General features: G+C 31.6%; 1 protein-coding gene across 1 annotated transcript; it reads right to left on the reverse strand.

The window, feature by feature from the left end:
- Nucleotides 1-545: 545 nt before the first annotated feature.
- Nucleotides 546-3,292, reverse strand: LOC115877332. Its single transcript, XM_030893478.1, has 3 exons — nt 3,183-3,292; nt 1,562-1,880; nt 546-697 (listed from the first exon to the last, which is right to left on the reverse strand). The coding sequence occupies exons 1-3, from the start codon at nt 3,186-3,188 to the stop codon at nt 546-548; spliced, it is 477 nt and encodes a 158-aa protein (XP_030749338.1). The 5' UTR covers nt 3,189-3,292.
- Between the last annotated feature and the right edge of the window lie 17,737 nt (nt 3,293-21,029).

A 21,029-nucleotide genomic window follows, 5' to 3' on the forward strand; every position in this document is an offset into this window, starting at 1 on the left:
GACCCTCAGCTATGAGGAATGATTGGAGACAGTGAGAGAGAGAAAGAGAGAGAGATGTATATAAAGCTGACGGGATTGACGGACAAAGCCATGTGTCAATTTTGTCAATCGAAGAAGCAACAGCATATCACATTTTATGTCAGTCGCAGCGAAACAGACTAATAGCCACCTCTAAAATCTAATATAGTCTAACCTAAATCTTAACGTCATTTTTATAATTATTTCTTCATTGTGCATTTGTATAATATTATCTATGAGTGTTTTACATTAATTGTGTGAAAAATGCCAAAGAAACTTATCAGTGTAAGAGGTAAGAGGGTGTAGAACAGCCATTATGAAATGTTATGTATTGAATAAAAATGGATTTTTATAAATTGATTTGTAGAATAATTTTAATAGTTATGGTATTTAGTAAAAACAAATTATCAAAAAATAACTTTATACTAATTCCTAACATAATATACTTTATTAGATAATTTAATTATTAAATTATTATTATATTTGTACAATAGTTTAAACATTTAATAAATATGAGTAGAAATAATTTATGCAGCTTCTATTGTAACAGTGTCGTCATCCTGAGTGGTGGATCCTGGTCTACCACCTAAAATTGGTGACTGTTGTGGTGGTGCGGGTAATGGAGGCAGTGGCACTACTGGACTTCCAGCGGGGTCAGCAGGTTCAATAACTGGACCACCTAAACGAAATTAAAAGTAGAAAAGAATATTTATAATTTTCTGTAGGAAAATTATTAGTTCAGAATATTGTTAATATAAATAAAAAAAAAGTTCTCACAATCTTTAAAGATGAGAATCTTTAAAGATTGTGAGTTATTGTTCTTTTACCCTCCTTCAAAGGTTTGCTTTGATAATATGTACTCACAGTAGGTTAGAGAACGTTTAGTAAAAAAAAGTTAGACCAATTTTTTTACAAATAATTGTCAAACTACAAAATTATACAATTCTACACATAGTGTTTCTAATTTGGAAGCTATATCGCGAAAAAAAATTGTTTTATGGTTAAAAAATTGAGATATAGTATTTTGAATATTGGGATGTTTGCCATATAAAAAACATTTTTAAATAATAATCTGTGCATAATGTGAATAATCTTTCAAGTATTTTTATTCTGATATTCTTAGTGTTTAAGAAAATATAGCCCTCAGGTTAATAATGTTAAATTCACTCTAGATTTTAACCACTTTTCGGATATATTGTTTTTAACCAAAGTTTCAGTAAATAAGAAATTGCATGGCAACACCGTATAGTGCTTTAAATAAAAATAGTGTACTATATGCAGAATTTTATGCTGAATCCAAATCTTTTCAGAAAGGTGGAGGTTGCAATTTAAAAAAAAACTTACAACTTTATCATAACTTTTTTAAGACACTCTGTATACAATAAAGTGATTATAGGATGTGCACCTTTATAAACCAAGCGACATCTATAGAAAACTTTTTTTGTATATCTTAATCAACAACGAACATATTGGACTTCCTCCAAGACTAATGGGCCACTCTGTACAGATATGTAAATCTAAATATTTACAAAACTAAATTTACCTTGAGCAGGAATATTCGGTATTTGTCCGATAACTGGATTTTGCAGAATCGGGTTTTGCAACACTGGGTTCTGAGCTACTGGATACGGATACTGAACTAGTCCAGGATACTGAGCAAATATAGGTTGCTGGTGAGCGAATACAGAACCATGTTGTACGAATGGGCTAGTGTAATGGGCTAGCAGTGGTTGGGAATAGACTGTTGGTATGATTTGGTTGGTGTAAGGAATTGACGATGTCCTTAGTAAACTCGTTGAGGCTGGAAGTATATGCGCCGATGCCCAACTGAGAGTTGCAATGACACTTATAATAATAACACCCTGTAAAATAGATATATGTTTAAAAAATATAAATATAATGTTTCCTTGTTTTAGTGACTCAAAAATAATTAAAGTTGTTTATACAGGGTGTCCCAGAAATAAGTGCAAGTATTTTAAGGGGTGGAAGATCTCGATAAAAGAAACATATTTTCTCTTTATCATTTTTCAAATAAGTCCAAAATAACGGAGTTATTTTACTTTGAAAATTAAAAAAAAATGATTTTTTGCTAAAATTTTGAAAACGACTGGATCTTTTCTGGATTTTCTTTCTTGTAAATTTAATCTAATACCTATGTTGCCATATTATCAAGAAATTATGTTTTTTAATAAAAAAAATACTAAAAACTAAAAAAATTTCCAAAAAATTTTTAAAAAATGTCGAATTTTCAATTTTTTTTTTCGTGAAAAAAACCTCATAGGCGTGTTTCTGGTGTTGAACTATACTACCAGTTAAAACACTTGCAGCACTTATTTCTGGGACACCCTGTATGTGTTTGGATGTGGATCAAAATTGAGATCACGAATTGTATTTAGTGCGTAGTTAACGTTTCGACAACTATATGGTCTTCCTCAGAACTCTGCTGCTCAGCTCTGCTGCTTCCTCAGCTTTCAGAACTGCTTTTGCCTGATTTGCAATAATCTACTGAGACGTGTCTGACATGTGTAGATTGACCTTTATATTTTTAAAAATATATCATTATAAGGAAACTACAGGCGAACAACGCTCAATGGAACGGAATATGCTGGGAATAACCAAGAGAGACCGTAAAAGAATAGAGTGAACACGAACACGACAAAAGAATACAGGTAACAGATGTCATCAATATAATCAAATTCCTCAAATGACAATAAGTAGGACACCTGACAAGAAGAATAATAAATAGAAAAATAGATGTACAAAAATCACAGATACATACTATATGATATTAGGAAATTAGCAGAGATAACTTGGGCCTGCATAGCCAACAATAGACAAATAAATATGTTAGGGAGGCTACACCAGAATTGGAAATGGTTGAATACGCTTAAAATGATGATGATGATCTTTAAATAAGTTTTGAATATCTTCTTATCAAAATAAAATTATGTTAAATCTAATACAAAATAAACAGAATTTGTTAATAATTTAGAAAAGGCCATTCTATTTTTAAACTCAGCGCTTTTTTATCTAGGTATTTCATTTTTTATTATTTCTGTTTTCTTAGTTCATGCACTTAAAAAAATATGAATAGTAAATGAAAATAATGTTTTAGACTTAATTTACAACATATTTTTGTAATTTTTACAATCAAATCAACTTACCTTCATCTTGACTACCTGAACTGAACTATTTACATATGTTTATTAAAAAGAACAAAAACATTTCTTGAATTCATTAGCCAAAAATATTATTTATACCTGCCCAGAACAAGTGGCATTTACCTCCTTCCATAAATTAGACCTGATCTACACTATTGATACTATTGACGGATATAATCTGTTTGAGTTCATTTTGGTACCATTTCGACCACTCCGTATTGTTATTCTTTTCATGTATCATAGCAATAAAAAAAAAGTAGTACAAGAATTCAAGAATTAGTAGTCCCAGATAGAACTCCTGGTCTATAAGGATATTTGAATTATATTGAATTTTTTGTATTTAGCCAACAACACTGTTTTTTTGTTTATCCCTAATGCATCTGCAATGTCCCTTATGGGAACCTCATCCCTCAATCGCGTAAATATAATCGATTTTTGCTCTGAAATTAAAGGTATTTTTTAAAAATTACGTGACACTGACACAAGAATTCTGATGACACTGAGTTATCAGATTGAAAGAAAATATTTTATCATAGACCAGCAGATTAAATCATATTTTGTTGTACTACTTTTTTTCATAGCAATGGTACATTCTGTACCTAAAAATATATATTATTCTTCGACATACAAATTGTTCATATTGTGAAAGGAAAACTATTGTTGTTAGTATAAATAGAAGAGAATATATTAATCAGTTACTGTTATTTTACTGGTTTTAAAGAGGTAAAAGTTACATTAATAGTAAATAAATAAATAATACCTTCATTACTAACTAATATAAATAAATATCCTCAATTGAGGGAATAAAAGGCACGTATTTTCACAGTCTTATATTAAAAACTTTATGTTAAACGTTTTTACAAAAGGGTGCGAGTAAAAAAAAAGTAGTTTCGAGACCGTTACGTCTCATCCTCAGGCTTTAAGACATAAAGTCATTCCATTGGCCAGCACCAAAAATTGACCCAGCCATTATTATTTAAGTTATTATTCTGTAACTCCAATATGTGTATATAGGTTAGTCTATTTTTTATACATGATAATGATTATTCTCTTTACCAAATGATATCAAACCGATCTTACATGGCCAAATTAAAAGATTTAAATAATCTGGCCTCACATATTCGGTATTCTTTATACTCAGATCACGATATGTGATTTCCTGCTCTAGTTTTTATTATGTTATTATTATTGTCTTTGTCCAGCTTCATGTTAATAATAACGTATCACTTATAATCTCATTATGTAAATAAGTTATGTCGTTGTGAAAACAAACCAGTTTTGAAGTTGAAGGATTAAATAAGAAGAATTTGATTTATTTAAGTTTAATAATAATTTTATACATTATGTGTTAATTCATAATATGACAATATTAATCCACGCATAACTTTACATGAGTTTTGCTTGCTCATTAAAGTTTCTATTTGTTTATTCAAAGAAAGAAGGCAATATAAATTCATTAAGGTAAAAAAATTAATCACTAGATAATAAATTATCACTTTAAAATGAAGGGTGATCGACTTTATTAATAAAATATAAATTAATAGCATCTCTTGTAGTCCCAGTATATAAATCGGGAGACAAAGCTGAATGTTCGAACTATCGCCCAATTACATTGCTGAATCATTTCACAAAAATACTTGAAAAACTGATTAAAACGCGTTTAGTATCATATTTAGAAAAATACAAAATAATATCTTCCAAACAGTTTGGTTTTTTAAAAAACACTTGTACAAGTGATTCCATCAACAAGCTTCTAGAGCATGTTTATGATAATATTAATAACAACAAAAAGACGATTGGAGTGTTTTTAGATCTAAAAAAAGCGTTTGATTCGATACCACACAAACGTCTTATACAAAAAATGGAAAATGTGGGAGTTTTGGGGAATACAAGCACACTTTTTCAATCGTACTTAACAGAAAGAGTGCAAATCACAAAAGTTAACGGGGTGGTTAGTACTTCAAATTTTGTAAATTATGGTATTCCTCAGGGTACTGTTCTGGGCCCTGTTCTCTTTTTAATAAATTTAAATGATTTTTTGGAAATAAAGCTAAATAGTGGAAACATGATATCGTATGCGGACGATACCGTAATCCTATTTGAAGGGAGAACGTGGCAAGAAACGGTCATAATGGCAAATCAAGGACTGCACGAAGTTAAATGTTGGTTGGATGAGATTTACCTGACTCTGAATGCGAATAAAATCGTGGCAGTTCCATTTAATGTCCCGGAGAGTTTTTTTTCTAACTTGCATAATGTAAACATTGAGGGTGGCTATGTTCAATATCGGAATACTACAAAATATTTAGGTTTACATTTGGATGGCAATCTAAAATGGAATAATCATATTAACATTTTAACTTCCAATATCAGAAAGCTGTTTTATTTCTTCATTCGATTAAGATTATATATGAATTTTAAAACCTTAAAAAAGATATATTTTGCATTTGGTCAGAGTTTACTACAGTATGGCATTACAGCGTGGGGCTCTGCTTATAAAACATTACTAAAGAAAATCGAAACAGCACAAAAAATTCTTTTAAAAATAGCTCTATTTAAACCATATCACTTTTCTACTAAGGAGACCTTTGCAAGTTTTCAAGTACTGGATATAAGACAACTATACGTGAGAAGTGTAGTAATATACATGCATAAATACAAAAAATCGACAAGTAATAATAATTGTATCAATATATTTACTAGAGCCTATTCAAGACAAGATTCAGGCATACCGTTTATGAAATTTAAATTAACACAACATTGTTTACTTTATATTGGTCCAAAGCTATATAACCTTTTACCTGTTGATATAAAAAATGCCGCAATGATGCGGTTTAAATATTTAATAAAAAAATGGATAATATCAAGCCATTCCTATCGCAATATTATCTAAATACCAATATATCTATTCTGTTGGTGACTCTCTGATATCCGTGCCTTGTAGTGCTGACAAGATCGGTAGTATTTATTTGACTTGTAATAAGTAACTCTTTTTATTTCTTGTCTTTGATTATACATAGTGAACTTATTATATAACTGCTAGAGTTTAGTCTACGCAACAAATTTTCTTTTTTTATTAACTATCATTATTCCCACGCAGAAGCTCTCAAGCTTATGTGGGATAATTTTGAAAACATGTTTGTAGTTTATTATAATAATTCTACATGTTTATAAATAAATAAAATAAAAAATCAAACTCCAGACTTATTGAGAACTATAAACGTATGTACAATACAGATTTTCAAGTACATTCTCTGGCCATATATATTAAATTCCAGTTTATTTTAAGCCATTTTCTGGCAAATTTTCGTATTTTCCCGTCTTGTATAAATAAAAGGTTTAGGAGAACGAGAGTCCTATGTAAATGTCCCATGTCCCATTTTGGTTGTTTCTTAATCCTCAATGCGGATACCCTATTTATTTTGCGTTTTGTCTCCAATAAAACAAGAATTTTGGTTGGATAATATTTGGAGGATTATAATACATACTTAGCCACATTACTTTCGTATTTCAGTATAAATATTGACTTATAAATGTTTACTTTTTTGTTATTATTAGTAAAAATATCTGTGCAGAGAAAATCGTATGCTAATAGAATAGTTATTAAATTTTTATTATATTATAGGGTGTCCGTTATTTACAAAGTTGATCATTTCTCTCATGACGCCCTCTAAATTTTTAGTTTATTGTCTAAAAAAATAACAGACCATTGTAAACCCTTAATATTCACAATAAACCTTGCCCCAAAGAGATTCATTTCCCAGTTAAATTACATAGGAATTTGCCACTTTTTGCAAATATTTGTTTTTCTCTCGATCTTGTTGTCTCGCAGCCATGACAATCACATATTCTTGTACAGAATTGATTTAATTTTCCAAAAATCATCATAATTTGGCCAAAAAGTTGAAAAATTTAGGAATTTACCGAGTGGTTAATTTTAACCGTGAATAACTTTTGAAGGAGTAAGTTTATCGAAAAATTGCAAGATACTTTTTTTGTAGAGCGTTTAATTCTGTATAAGAATAGGTGATTGTCATGGAGAAGATCGAGAGAACAAGATCGAGAGAAAAAAAATATATTTGCAAAAAGTGGCAAATTCCTATGTAATTTAAATGGGGAATGAATCGTCTTTGGGGCAAGGTTTATTGCGAATATTAAGAGTTTACAATAGTCTGTTATTTTTTTTAGATAATAAACTAAAAATTTAAAGGGTTTCGTGAGAGAAATGATGAACTTTGTAAATAACGGACACGCTATGTACGTCATAGATAGTTGAGTTAGCCATAACCAAACGGCAATGCAAGGCACCATTTAACGCCGACTAATTACCACAGCGGCTTTAAATTGCAATTAAAACTTAACGGACTTCGTCTTGGAAACCCTTTAAATACTCGAAACTCGTTTACAAACGCCCGAGGCCTGGAAAAGTTAATGAAAACTCCACCTCCCCGGAGTTTCCCTCTAGCGTAATTGATAGGAAATTGGTTAATTTTCTTTTCAGGCGATCATCTCTCTTCCATGTTCTTAATGATCTTTGGGTTGTGTTTTTTTTTGCTGCAACTTTTTCGTTTAAAACTGTTTTTTTCTCTCTTTCTGGATATAATGCAGCAAAAATTTCCACATTTCTGTAAAAAAGCTGTCTACAGGGTGTTAAGATTCCTCTCGTAAAAATAAGATTTATTTTTCATATCAACATAGGTCCGATTCGGTTTTGTTTCGTAGCTACAACATGATACAATTTTAATATTTTTTCGATTTATAACAATTTTCTTCCAAGCACTTTTAGCGTTTTTGAATGAAGTTTTGAGAGTAAAAGTTACTATAAATGCGACATATTTTAAAGCTAAGAAAGGGTTGGCATATTCACCAGTAACGTGTATGTGGGTTATCACTGGAATATTTTTTTGGAAAAAAGCATGTACGCCACTGACTTGTTATTCTTTTGTTAGCGAAATAGTGTAGCAGTTTAATGCCGATTAAAACTTCATATTTTGTCGATTTCTGACTTCTTGATGAGATAAATCCAATTTTATTAATTTGCCTTCCGTCTAATAGCAACTTTTAATAGATATTTACAATACAAGTGAGTTAACAGCATCATTACGATACGTGTGTGAAAGTTGCAGAACGAGTGCGTAGCACGAGTTGTGTAACCACACAAGTATATTAATCTTAATGGAGTTAATTCGCGTGTATTGTACAATATTTTATCTACGTCTAACTATAAAAACACACAATGAATTTTAAAAATTATTGTACTTAACTATACAGGGTGTCCCAGAAATAAGTGCATATATTTTAACTGGTAGTATAGTTCAACCCCAGAAACACGCCTATGAGGTTTTTTTTGCGAAAAAAAAATGTTGAAAATTTAAAATTTTTCTTGATATTTTCCGGGAAATTTGAAAAAACTTTTTAGCGCCGCTTGTTTATTCACCTGAGATTTCTCTACGGTTTATCTGAACCTTGCAGTGTTGCAACCTCCTATGTTATCCACATTCTACATAGTTCCACATTTATAAATTCATAGACAAATTTCTACTCAAAAAATTAGGAATGCTAAATTTAAGGAGCAGTGAGCACGTGAGCAGTTACCAGTGATGCGCGGCTCTCTTGGCTGACGGTTGGGTTGTCGATGGAATTGTCGAAATACATTGAAAAAATAGCGAAAAAACGAAATACGTATTTAAAATTGTTGAGTGAAACATGTATTTTCTTAGATTGAAAGTAGTTCGTAAATTGACGGTAAGAGACAATAATTCTCAACATTTATTCATTCAGAAAGGTATTTAAAGTATTATGTGCTTTTCAAGGTGTTTTGTAAATTAGTGGTTCAAATTGTGATGAAGCCTATATGAAAATAATGTGTTAAGTTAAAAATGGAGACTGTTATTTTAGCAGTTATTATAATAGCATGTACAACTAAAGCAGCACAGTGAAGTGTATTTTAGTTAACTGTCACAGTTACATCGATCTGTCATAAGTATCTTTTTTAATGTTGGGTAAGTTTTTTAATAACTTTTTTAACTTTTAAACATTTAACTTCTAATTTATTTTATGTAATAATATCACAATCTTAAAAATGTAATGCAAACTCCTCAGTGTCTGCAAACTCCTCAGGTGTTGTGATTTTATGACTTACTTTTAAACATATACTTTCTTGTCCATATGGCAACATAGTGCGTCGAATTAACTGAAATCCGGGGTTGATCCGGGTAATTGGATGTAGTTGGGGATAATTTGCCTGTGGTTCTCAAAATGTTACGATTATTTTTTTAAATTTTCAAAGTTAAATAACTCGGTTATTTTCAATTTATTTTAAAAATGGTAAATAGAAAATATGTTTATTTTGACCAGATCTACCACCCCTTAAAATATTTGCACTCATTTCTGGGACACCCTGTATACCTATCCTAAAAATCAATTATCTTAATACCTTTGTTCAAATAACACCATGCATGGCAATGTCAATATGACACTAAATAATATTGATGTCACTAGTTTAAAAAATGAGCGATTCGGAAAGTATTCCCTCTGACATTGAAGAAGAGGCATTCAGAGCCATTTCTGGGTTGTTTCTAGCAAAAAATCGAAGTATGAATATGCATTCTCTAAGTATGAAAAATTATGCACCGAAAAAAAAGGACAACCTGAAAAGACAGAACAATTGGTCAGTTGTTTTTTGTGTTCATCTAATCAATTGCAGCTAGTTTGAGGTACAAAAACCTACATATCTTACTCTTATATGAAATGAACAAAATTCTTACAGCTTTAGTGTATATTAATAAATAATATTTTCTTGCCTTTAGCTGTGTATTTTTTCTAATTTCGAAAAATCGAAAGTAGAAAAAAAAGTTAAAAGAAAATTGTTTTGCTTGTCGTAGAGGGGGGAACCAAGCTCCACTCCCACAACCGGTTTCTGGGCCTACCCTACATCAGGTGGCTGGTTCTCACCGATACTGATTTGACAGGAGATGCACTAATATCTCACCGACACTTTACGGCATCGTCTGTTTGATATTGAAAAAGTTTTGCTTGCCGTATCGGTGAGAACCAGCCCCTGGACAGCCCACCTGATGAAGGGTAGGACCAGAAACTGGTTGTGGGAGTGGAGCTTGGTTCCCCCTTTACGACAAGCAAAACAATTTTCTTTTTACTTTTTATTTTTTTTCTCTGCTTTCGATTTTTCGAAATTAGAAAAAATACACAGCTAAAGGCAAGAAAATATTCTTTACTAATATCTTACTCTTTATAGATTTACTCTCACCTATATATCAAACCCGGGTATATCATAAAGTACTATTAGATAACCGATGCACCTTATCTTAGATCGGTTGATCTGATATTCAGAATCAGATCGTTAACTTAAGAAACGTTTATTGTAGTATTAATTATCAAATTTTTAAAATACGAACTAGTTTAGTATCTGCTTTTAGTTTTAAATGTCAACTCCAGGCTTAAGTTTCAACAGAAACCTTCACTACAACTTTTCGTAAGGTCATATTTTTCTACTATCTGTTTATTTCAATTGCGTCACATTACAGGATATTGATTGATATAGTTTTTAAATAGTTAATACTTAAAAAACTATATAATTTTACTTTGGCAATTCTTTCTTATGAATATATATACAGGGTGAGTGTTAAATAAGTGCAAATATTATTAGGGATAGTATATTTTGATCCCAGAATCACGATTATGGGTTTTTTCGCGAGAAAAAAAAATTAGAAAATTTTAATTCTTTTTAAAAAATATTTTGGAAATATATTTAATTAAAAGCCATAATTTCTTGATAATATGGTAACAAAGGTAGTAGATTAAATTTACAAGAAAGAAAACCCAGAAAAGATCCAGTGGTTCTCAAAATGTAAGAAAAATAATTTCCAAAAAATGTTTTTTTTGGAAATTTTCAAAGTAAAATAATTCGGTTATTTTGGACTTATTTGAAAAACGACAAAGAGAAAATATGTTCCTTTTATCGAGATATCCACCAGCCTTGAAAATATTTGCACTTATTTAAGACTCACCCTGTATAACAACATAGTTTTCAAAGGAAAAAATATTAATGTAATCTTCGCTGTAAGCAAAGGATAGCTTAAACTGCAATAATTATTTCTCCCTTACTGTGCAAAGTTTTTATTCAGTCAAACTCTATATTAAGCACTGTTTTTCAACTACAGGACAACCAAGGGCTGCCATCTAATATTAGTAACTCCAGTTAGGGCTAATAATGAAAAAGGAAACTCATTTAGACTAGTTCTGCTCTCTATCGTGGAAACTCTTCAACATCCTCCAGAACATAAAGTTTCCTCGGCGGGATTATAGCGGTATTGATTTTCATAGGGAGACACCTATGTGAGAGTTCCGTAACTAATTCAGATTTTTATGCAACTCAAAATACATTCTGTTTAAATAAAATATGCAAATAATATAAATATCATTGAGTATATTTTAGTGGAAAAAAGATTTAATAATATATTTTAATCAAAATTCTAATATTTATTATTATTCGAATATTTTTATTATTTTTGACTGTTTTATTTTATTTTTTTTATTATATCTTTATTACGCTAATGCTTATTTTATATTAACTTCTTAATAAATAATAAAAAAACTGCTTTCAGCAAAAAAAGAAATAACTAAAAACAAAATTTATATTCAAATAACGAATTATTAAAAAACAAAAAGGTATAAATTGTTCTTTTAAGTTAATTTTAGTCAGAACTGTATTTTACTAATAATTATTATACAGGGTGTCATAAATAAGTGCAAATATTTTTAGAGTAGCTATACTTCGATACAAGAAACAAGTCTATGAGGTTTTTTTCGTAAAAAAATGAAAATATTGAAAATTTGTTTGAATGGTTTTTAAATTGTTAATTAAAAACATATTTTAATAATACTGCAACATAGAAGAAGTATATACTGCAACATAGAAGTATATTAAATTTAAAGGAAGGAAAAAATCAGATAAAAAACAGTATTTTTTAAATTTAAGAAAAAAGTATTTTTTTTTTATTTATTATTTTGGACAGAGAAAGCATATATTTATTACATGGAAATATTTGCACTTAATAAAAATTGTCGCACCCTGTATATTAGTATTAATAAATTAGTAATTGTTTAAAAATACAAATTCAATAGTTATTTTTGCAATCGTTAAAGAAAATTTTCAAACAATACTATGGAAACTATAGAAACTTCTCTCTGAAAGGAAAATAAAATAAACTTGACCGAACTAAAATCCGTTTTTTTTTCTAGCACTTGTATTTTGGTAAAAAATAGAGAAAACTTTTAATTAAAATATTTTCCGAAGCGGGCAGTAGTTTCGAGGTTAGAACTTGTTGAAAAAAGAGGAAAAAGTTTAGAGTGCGGCATATGGTCAACAGCGGCTTTTGATAATTAAAAAAATCTGGAGTTAAAACTAGAGCCAAATAGAATAACAAGGTATGAGATTTGGCTGAATAAACTCTGTCTCATTTTGATTTTTAACTGAGAATAGTGCAGCGATCTCACTAATTTTGAGCATATACAGGAATACAGGATGAGTTTTCTACGATGTTCTCTATGGCTATTAGTCTAGTTAGCCATCGAAACAAGGTTAATCGTTGTTGCTCTCAGAAATGTGAAACTGTCACATCCAAACTTTGTCAATTAAAATAAACAAAAATTGTAAATATGAATTTTTCAAATGAAGAAAAGCATGTAAGATTATTTGTTCAACTTTTCTTGGCCATACATTTTCGAGGATACGTTGACCGGTGAACGTTATTTACGTTTTTTAGAGAACGGATTTCAAGACATGCTAATAAAGAATTTAGATATTTATTTAGTTTCAACATGACTTTCATTATGACACCCCCCCCCCCCACAATGAAAGAATTGTTAAAAATTATTTATATCATAATAATGCAAACACAGGGATAGGAAGAGGTGGACCATGGGCCTCCTTGATCACCTGACCTATCCGTTTTAGTGTTTTTATGTATTGTATACAGGGTGTTTCAAAACAAATGTGAAAAACTTCAGGGGGTGATTCCTTGTTCAAAATAAAGGGTAGTTTGCTTCATAAACGTCAAAAGTCAACCATTAGGGAGATATTGCGGTACAAAGATGGCGGAAAAATAATGTTTTTATTTATTATCTTGAAAACGAAAAGAAATAGACTAATAAAATTTTATGGAAGCATTATTGTTATGAAAACACACTTTCTGGTAATTTTTTCACTTTTTTAAAATGAGTGGAAGGGGTTGAAATAAACTGCCCCTATCATTCTTGTTAACGAAATTTAAAGAAAAATCTTATCAAATACATGCAAAAAAATTAATTTGGATAGTTTAGTTTGTTTAGAAACTTTTTTATCTCTTGTATTTTTTTGATAAAACTCACCGATTTGAAATTAAAAAATTAAATGTAAAGCATTACATGTCAAGGCAAAAAAACATTTTCTGATAAAGAATCTAGTGAGCTGCTGTAATTTTTTTAGGAAAAAATCTAGTCGGCCGCTGTTACTTTTTAGGATGTTCCTAATATTATTTTATTTGACATTACTCTACTGCAATACGTTATTATCTAGATGATTATTATTATCGTTATTATCACTAGATTCTTAATCTAAAAATGTTTTTTGTCCTGACATGTAATGCTTTACATTTTATTTTTTAATTTCCAATCGGTGAGTTTTATCAAAAAAACACAAGAGGTAAAAAAGTTTCTAAACAAACTAAACTATCCAAATTAAAGCATTTGCATGTGTTTGATAAGATTTTTCTTTAAATTTCGTTAACAAGAATGATAGGGGTAGTTTATTTCAACCCCTTCCACTCATTTTAAAAAAGTAAATAAATTACCTGAAAGTGTGTTTTCATAACAGTAATGCTTCCATAAAATTTCATTAGTCTATCTCTTTTCGTTTTCAAGATAAGAAATAAAAACATTATTTTTCCGCCATCTTTGTACCGCGATATCTCCCTAATGGTTGACTTTTGACCCAACGTTTATAAAGCAAACTACCCTTTATTTTGAACAAGGAATCACCCCCTAAAGTTTTTCGCATTTGTTTTGAAACACCCAGTATACTCGATATGGTAAACAAGGTGTACAAAAGAACTTATGAATTAAGAGAGGCACTCGAAGAGGCGGTAAGGGATAAATTTAATTAAGTCGACCGGCCGTTCTGTGAGAATAACTAGTAATTCAGTTTTAAAAAGATGCATTTATGTACTCAAAACAATGGCGGAATTTTTGAACATTTTTTTGAAGTGTATATAGTGATTTTATTTTTTTAAGTTTTAGTTTGTATAATGTAAATTGCAAAGAACCGTTTAATAATATATTCTGTCTTTTTATAAGTTATAAATCATAACAGAATAAGACTACGATGCCAACTAAGTGAAATTATCCAAGAAAGATAAGAATTGTCTATAACTCAGTAATTTTTAGAAAAAAAAATCACATTACAGCTTATCTCGCTGAAAAGCTTAAAAAAATGGCGCTTTTTATGAAGTCATGGCCAACTATGGATTCCATTTAAAAAAAACATGTGTTTGTGTCGTATATTAAAAATGGCAGGCTTTAGAAAAAATCGGATAACACAAACTCATTAGAGATGTGATTATCTACAAATTTCATCTGAAAACTTTTTGTCTAAAATACCGTATGATCGAGAAAAAACGGCGTCAGCGATGGCTATGGAATGAAGATCGCTGTCATTTTAAATGTAAATTTATATGGGAAATGTCATTGATGTTCATTTCCCAGCCAACTGGACGCCGTTTTTTTTCGATCATACGGTAGCATATAATGGAATTAGGGACAATTTTTAAAATAGCCAAAATTTGTTCTTTTTCGAAATATCTAGTAAGCCATGAACTTTTTCAAAAATCTGAAAGGTGCATATTTATGACCCCACAAAACTGCAATTCTTTCCCCATTTAACCGACTCTCTATCTTTAGTAGTTTCCGAGATACCTATAGAGAACATCGTAGGAAACTCACCCTGTAGTAGTAGTAATGTAGTAACGTCAGAATTTGTTTGTTTTTAAGGCTATTTACATAAAAATGTCAGAGAAATAGCATCGACTAATTGAATATGCAAACAAAAGATAGATTTGAGCAAATTTTGTACGAAATGGCTTGCGCAAACCAGTTTGCACAAATTGCTTGAGAGTCTAAAAATCCCCAAGTAGCATCTATCTGACTTCGAACTAAATCTGACCTGAAGCGACGTCAGACTTTGTGCAAATTTAGGTCGGGTTCTGGTGATACGACCTGTGACGTCGCTTTCTTATTAAAAGCGACGTCGTTGGATCCGAGTCGGTAAATCCGACGATCTGTCGACGTACGAAATAACAACGTCACATTTTTATTAATTTCCCAACGTCGTTCTCACGCTGGCTTGCACGACGTACATATACTTGAACTAGCCCGACGTCTACCCGTTGTCCGAATAGGATACATCCCACTGACAATCCCTAAAGTAACGTCCAATTATATTTTGTTGTATTTTATGTTCATATTTATAACCTAATTTACGTATCTCTGTTTACGTCCGTAAATACAACCCATTAAGTAGCATTTGCGGCCTAATCAACATCATGAACATAACCTAATAAAAAGTTTTTGTAAACAAACTTAATTTTTTTATTATGCCTAAAAAACACTAAAAAGATATTTAGACATTCATCTACATTTTACAGAAAGCTAATAAATAAAATAATATTAGTAGTAGTGATGTCTTGCCTCCACCCAAGAGATGCTGCATTACACTGGTGCATCTTAATTTCATTTTTTAGCTTAGGAAACCAGCAGACCCCATCCTCTTCCCACATGTGAGGTACTGGTTCCAATTCTTTTAAATTTTGTATATATACTATCTTAAAAAAGTGGCTGCACATTTTTTTACGGAGAAAACAAAAACTAAAATATAGTTGCACAAATCCACAAATCACTGGTACGCAAAGTGAGGTTACGTGGCGTACGTTGGAATTATATACGTCATAATACGATTGCCGGTCGTCCGGTTTGATGACTTCGTCGTGTGAGACGACTAATATTGGAGACCCGGTTGGAATTGGTATATTGGTAGTTCATATTAAGTCGGACACAGGAATCCGCCATTCTTAACAAGTATCCGATTGTCAGCCATTTTAAAATCGTTTTTTGTTTTTAAAATTTATATTCACATTCCGATTTCTAGTAGAATAATATTGATAAGGTTGAGTTTGGGGGGAACCACAGTACAGTTTTATGATTAAACCAGCTAGAAAATAAAAAAATATATTTTGCGAGTTACTTTTTTATAGATATTTTTATTTCATAAATCTACCTACTTTTGAAGGCGCTCGTTGTTTTCCGGAGTATTTTAATCAGATATATCAAAAAAGTGAATTCCGTTGACAAAACTGATGTCTGGATTAATGATTCAGAATTATTATAATATGAAATTAGGTAGGCACTTATAGTTCCATTCGAGGAGTGATTATGAATCAATTTGTAATTATGTAGTTTGGTTAGGTTTTTATGTATTCTTGGTAGCGAATATGAAACCAAACGTAACGTCAGTGCTTAGCGACGAATTTTAAGTGACTAAAATCCAACGTAATATGACGTTGGTAATTGGTAGAATTACATTCCCTATTAGGTCAGATACCGACGTCGAGGCGACCCGAATCTGTATTCCCCATTTAGGTGCAAATAAGGGTCGTCAGGCGGTCGAACCGACGTTAGTACCCGACGTCGGGTTTATTGGACGCGACGTATACCCGACGTTAGATAACGTCCAAATGTTACTTGGGTCCCCTTACTTGGGTTTTATAGCATCTGGTAATGAATATTCATCTTGGAACACCATGTATGTAATAACTCTGTAAATTTAGTAAATTTTCATTAAAAAACACTTTTAATACACTGTAAATTTTTGTAATTGACGCCACTTGCACCTGTGTTAGTGGGGAATGGACTCGTTTATCAAGCTGTTTTAAAACCCAATGACGCCAAACAAAAATAGGGGAAATAGCTTTTCAATAAAAGAGGGAAACGGATGTATATGGTGGCATCTCGTTTTATTCCGCTTTTTCACATTTATTATATTCATCAGTAACGATTCAACGATTCAGTGAAAAATAAAATCAAAACCTGAAAAATTTAAAAGATATGTCGGAATTTTTTATTTGACATTTATTTAATACAATGAATATGATGGCTGAAATAACCTGAAACACACACGTTCGAATAATACAGTTTCATGTTTTATTTTAGGTATATGGCAGGTTATATGGTAGAATTTTACGTGATCTCATAGAAGAAGATTATAGAGAAAAGGAGGAAGAAGAACAGAATGGTTTTAGAGCAGGAAGGTCGTGTACAGATAACGTGTTCTGTTTAAAACAAGTTATAAAAAAAAAGATCGGCAAGAAACTTGGACACACATATAACATTTCTTGACTTACGGATAGCGGACGACACTGTCCCAATATCAAGACTATGAAGGGTACTAGAACAATCTACGATCAACCATACTTATATAACAGCTCTTAGGGAACTATATAAGGACGCAAAATCAAAAATAAAGGTAGGAAAAGAGCTTACACAAACATTTATAACCGACAAAGGCTTGCGTCAAGGTTGTTGCTTCTCCCCTACTCTCTTTAAAATATACGTTGCAGTCGCTTTAAAAAATTGGAAAAGAAAGATCCGTGGTATGGGCATAGAGATTGACAATGAATGTTTGTTCACACTTCAATTCGCAGACGATCAAATAATAGTTGCCAATGACAAAGATAATATGCAATATATGCTAAGAAAACTTATTGAAGAATACGGAGAATGGGGCTTGACAGTTAACATAGCCAAAACAAAATATCTATGTATAGGCGCACAAGAAGGAAACTTCAACTTGGACAATGGTCACGAAATTAAGCAGTGTCAAGAGTATGAGTACCTGGGAATTACATTTGATAACACTGGAACTGACGGCAGACGAATAGAGAAAAGGATTATCAACGCGAAAAAAATAATCGGATGTCTAAATGGAATCTTATGGAGCAAATCAATAACAAAGCGAAGAAAATTCAATATATATGAAACCATGATAAAGAGCAACCTCCTGTATGGAGCAGAAACATGGAGAATAACTGAGAGATACAAGAAGAGGATAGAGGCCGTAGAAATGGATGTCATTCGAAGATCAATGGGTATTTCAAGACAACAACGAATAAGAAATAATACCATAAAACAACAAATGGGTATAGAAGGTACGATAACACAGGATATAGAGAAAAAGCAGCTGATCTGGTACGGACATGTAGAGCGAATGAAGGACACTATATGGCCCAAGAAAATAATCAGTTGGCAACCAAAGGGCAGGAGAAAACAGGGAAGACCAAAACTGGAATGGCAAAAAAGCGTACACAAAGCGATGAGTGAAAGAAACCTGTCAACAGAGGATTGTACGAATAGAACAGGCTGGAAATTGGGTATCGGACAACGTAGAAAAACGTTCTAAACCGACTAATATATATGTTTTATTTTGATTCTTCAAAGACACAACCATATTTTGGCACCCTAATATACAGGGTGGTCTGAATTGTATTCGGAAAACTTTGGCAGCATATTCTGCAGACAAAAATAAGTAAAAAAGTTCGTATAAATGTATGTCCTAAAATACTTCGTTTCGGAGATACAGGATGTAGAAATTTCATTTTTATTTCGTTTTTTTTTATAATTTATAATTTTTCTTTCTTCTTCTAATGCTATCTAGATAATCTGATAGGTAGCATGCCAAACCGTCTGAGGGAGTGCATTAATGCCCGAGGAGGAAATACAGACTATTATTATTATATTTCCTGGAACGTCTTTTGACTTTACCAAATATTCATATCCAATAATTTTGGATATATGTATATATTATATAGGGTGATTCACGGCGATGGCACGTTACACGTTTATGGAGAACCGGTGTTAAGGTGCGTATTCATTATCCGAACGAACGAACGAACGAACGAACGAACGAACGAACAAATGAAAGTGCGGTATATTTAGACAGGGACCGAACGCATGCGGCCGTTCGTTCGTTCGTTCGCTCGGCCATCCGTTTCGAGTCGGTACATCAAAGGCGTTCGGTATCGTACGGTCCCCGTCCATACCACTAGCGAACATTCGTTCGTTCGTTCGTTCGGATAATGAATACGCACCTTTAGAATTTTTTTTTAAAATTTGGATTTTTACATAAAGGCATCTGCTCCATCTCATCTTTCCAAAATATTTTCCGTATTACAGTGTCGCCGCATCATTCGAAATGTGGTAGCATCTTTCTTATTTTTAAATATCTCATAATTTTTCTATTATACTAACCTATACCTATCTCTAATAGTTTTTAAGACAAAAATAAAACATATCCAAGCAGCATTTGGACGTCGGGACAACGTTGTTTCACGCGACCGAACGTCGGGGCGCAACGTCGGCACAACCTCGTGCCAACCCTAGTCTGCACTAGTTTGGAGAATAATTTTTGGGTCGAAACAACGTTGGATACCTACGTTGGCTAGCAGCCTAATTTAGTACAAACTGCAACGTTGTTTAAAATCCTAATTCACAGAAATACAAAACTATAATAATACGGCGTCTTAGTCACGTTTTATCTTAAATTGGGATAATTATAGTAAAAATATTATTTTTATGATTTAGTTAGATACATATGCCAGATGGCGGTAAAGAAAAACAAAACAAAAGTATTTAAGTGTGGAGGATGTTTGAAGATCATAATTATTGAAACACTTTAACCAACTCTCTAACTCGTTACCCAAAGCAAAAAAGTTAAACGCAAACAACGTTACTGATAAATGTATTGTTTCTACTTTGAAAAATACTAATGGGCCTTAAAATTAAAGAAGTTTTAAAAAATTTCTTGAATTGTTTTTTTTAGTAAAATGAGAATAATTTATTCACAGTCGAAAAAAAATTCAGCGTGTTGTTTAGGGTCAAATATTTAAAGTTAATGTATTAAAAAAGCAGAAATTGCTATTTTAGAAACGAGACATTTTCTTATTCAACAACATGGCGGCTTTCACTTTGTTGTTTTGGAGATTAAGATGGAGTAGTTCGAGTAGTCGCATACTGGACTAATAAAGTCGCAGTTCAGCCTTAACAGGTAGTATACTAGTCGCAAGATTGCCTAATTTAGTCATCCTAGAGTCTAGCTTGTGCCGCCCTCTATATTCTAAATAAACGAGGGAGTGGATAAAGTATCGGTAATATGTCGATGTATATTTAAATTTATTTATATGTGCCTTTCTTACGTCCCATTTTAATTAAGTTTTTTTTTTATAAAAACAATAACAGCACTGAACTGTCTGACTGAACAGAACAATGAAGTGAAAATTTAAGATTTAAGGTTATGGTTCAATACAGTTTCAAAAAGGTAGTGGCTCGACGTCCTACCAACGTAAGAATAAGGAAATCTAAACAACGTTGGAATTAGTAAAACAGACAACGTTTGCATAACGTTGGAATAGGTCTTGAAAGTGACGTCGGAAAACTCTTTATTGCCCAACATTGTAACTACGTTGTCCGAATTACCTAAAGATGACTTAAGCAAAAAAGGTTACAAGACAACGTTTATTCGACGTCGCAGAAGCTTTTACTTTGTTCTAGTACTAGTTCAACATCGGCACAACGTTACAACAACTTTTACATTTATTTTAATACCCAAGGTACAGAGCTAACTATTTTCTGTAACTAATCCAACGTTGTGTTTAGTAAACATGTGGTCGCAAGTCGTGAAAATGCTACTTGGGTATGTAAAATTGACAAAAACATGATCGTGAATAAGCATTGGTAATATCATGAATT

This window comes from Sitophilus oryzae, unplaced genomic scaffold (assembly GCF_002938485.1).
Source record: "Sitophilus oryzae breed Bouriz unplaced genomic scaffold, Soryzae_2.0 scaffold_1443_pilon_pilon, whole genome shotgun sequence".
Lineage (NCBI taxonomy): Eukaryota > Metazoa > Arthropoda > Insecta > Coleoptera > Curculionidae > Sitophilus > Sitophilus oryzae.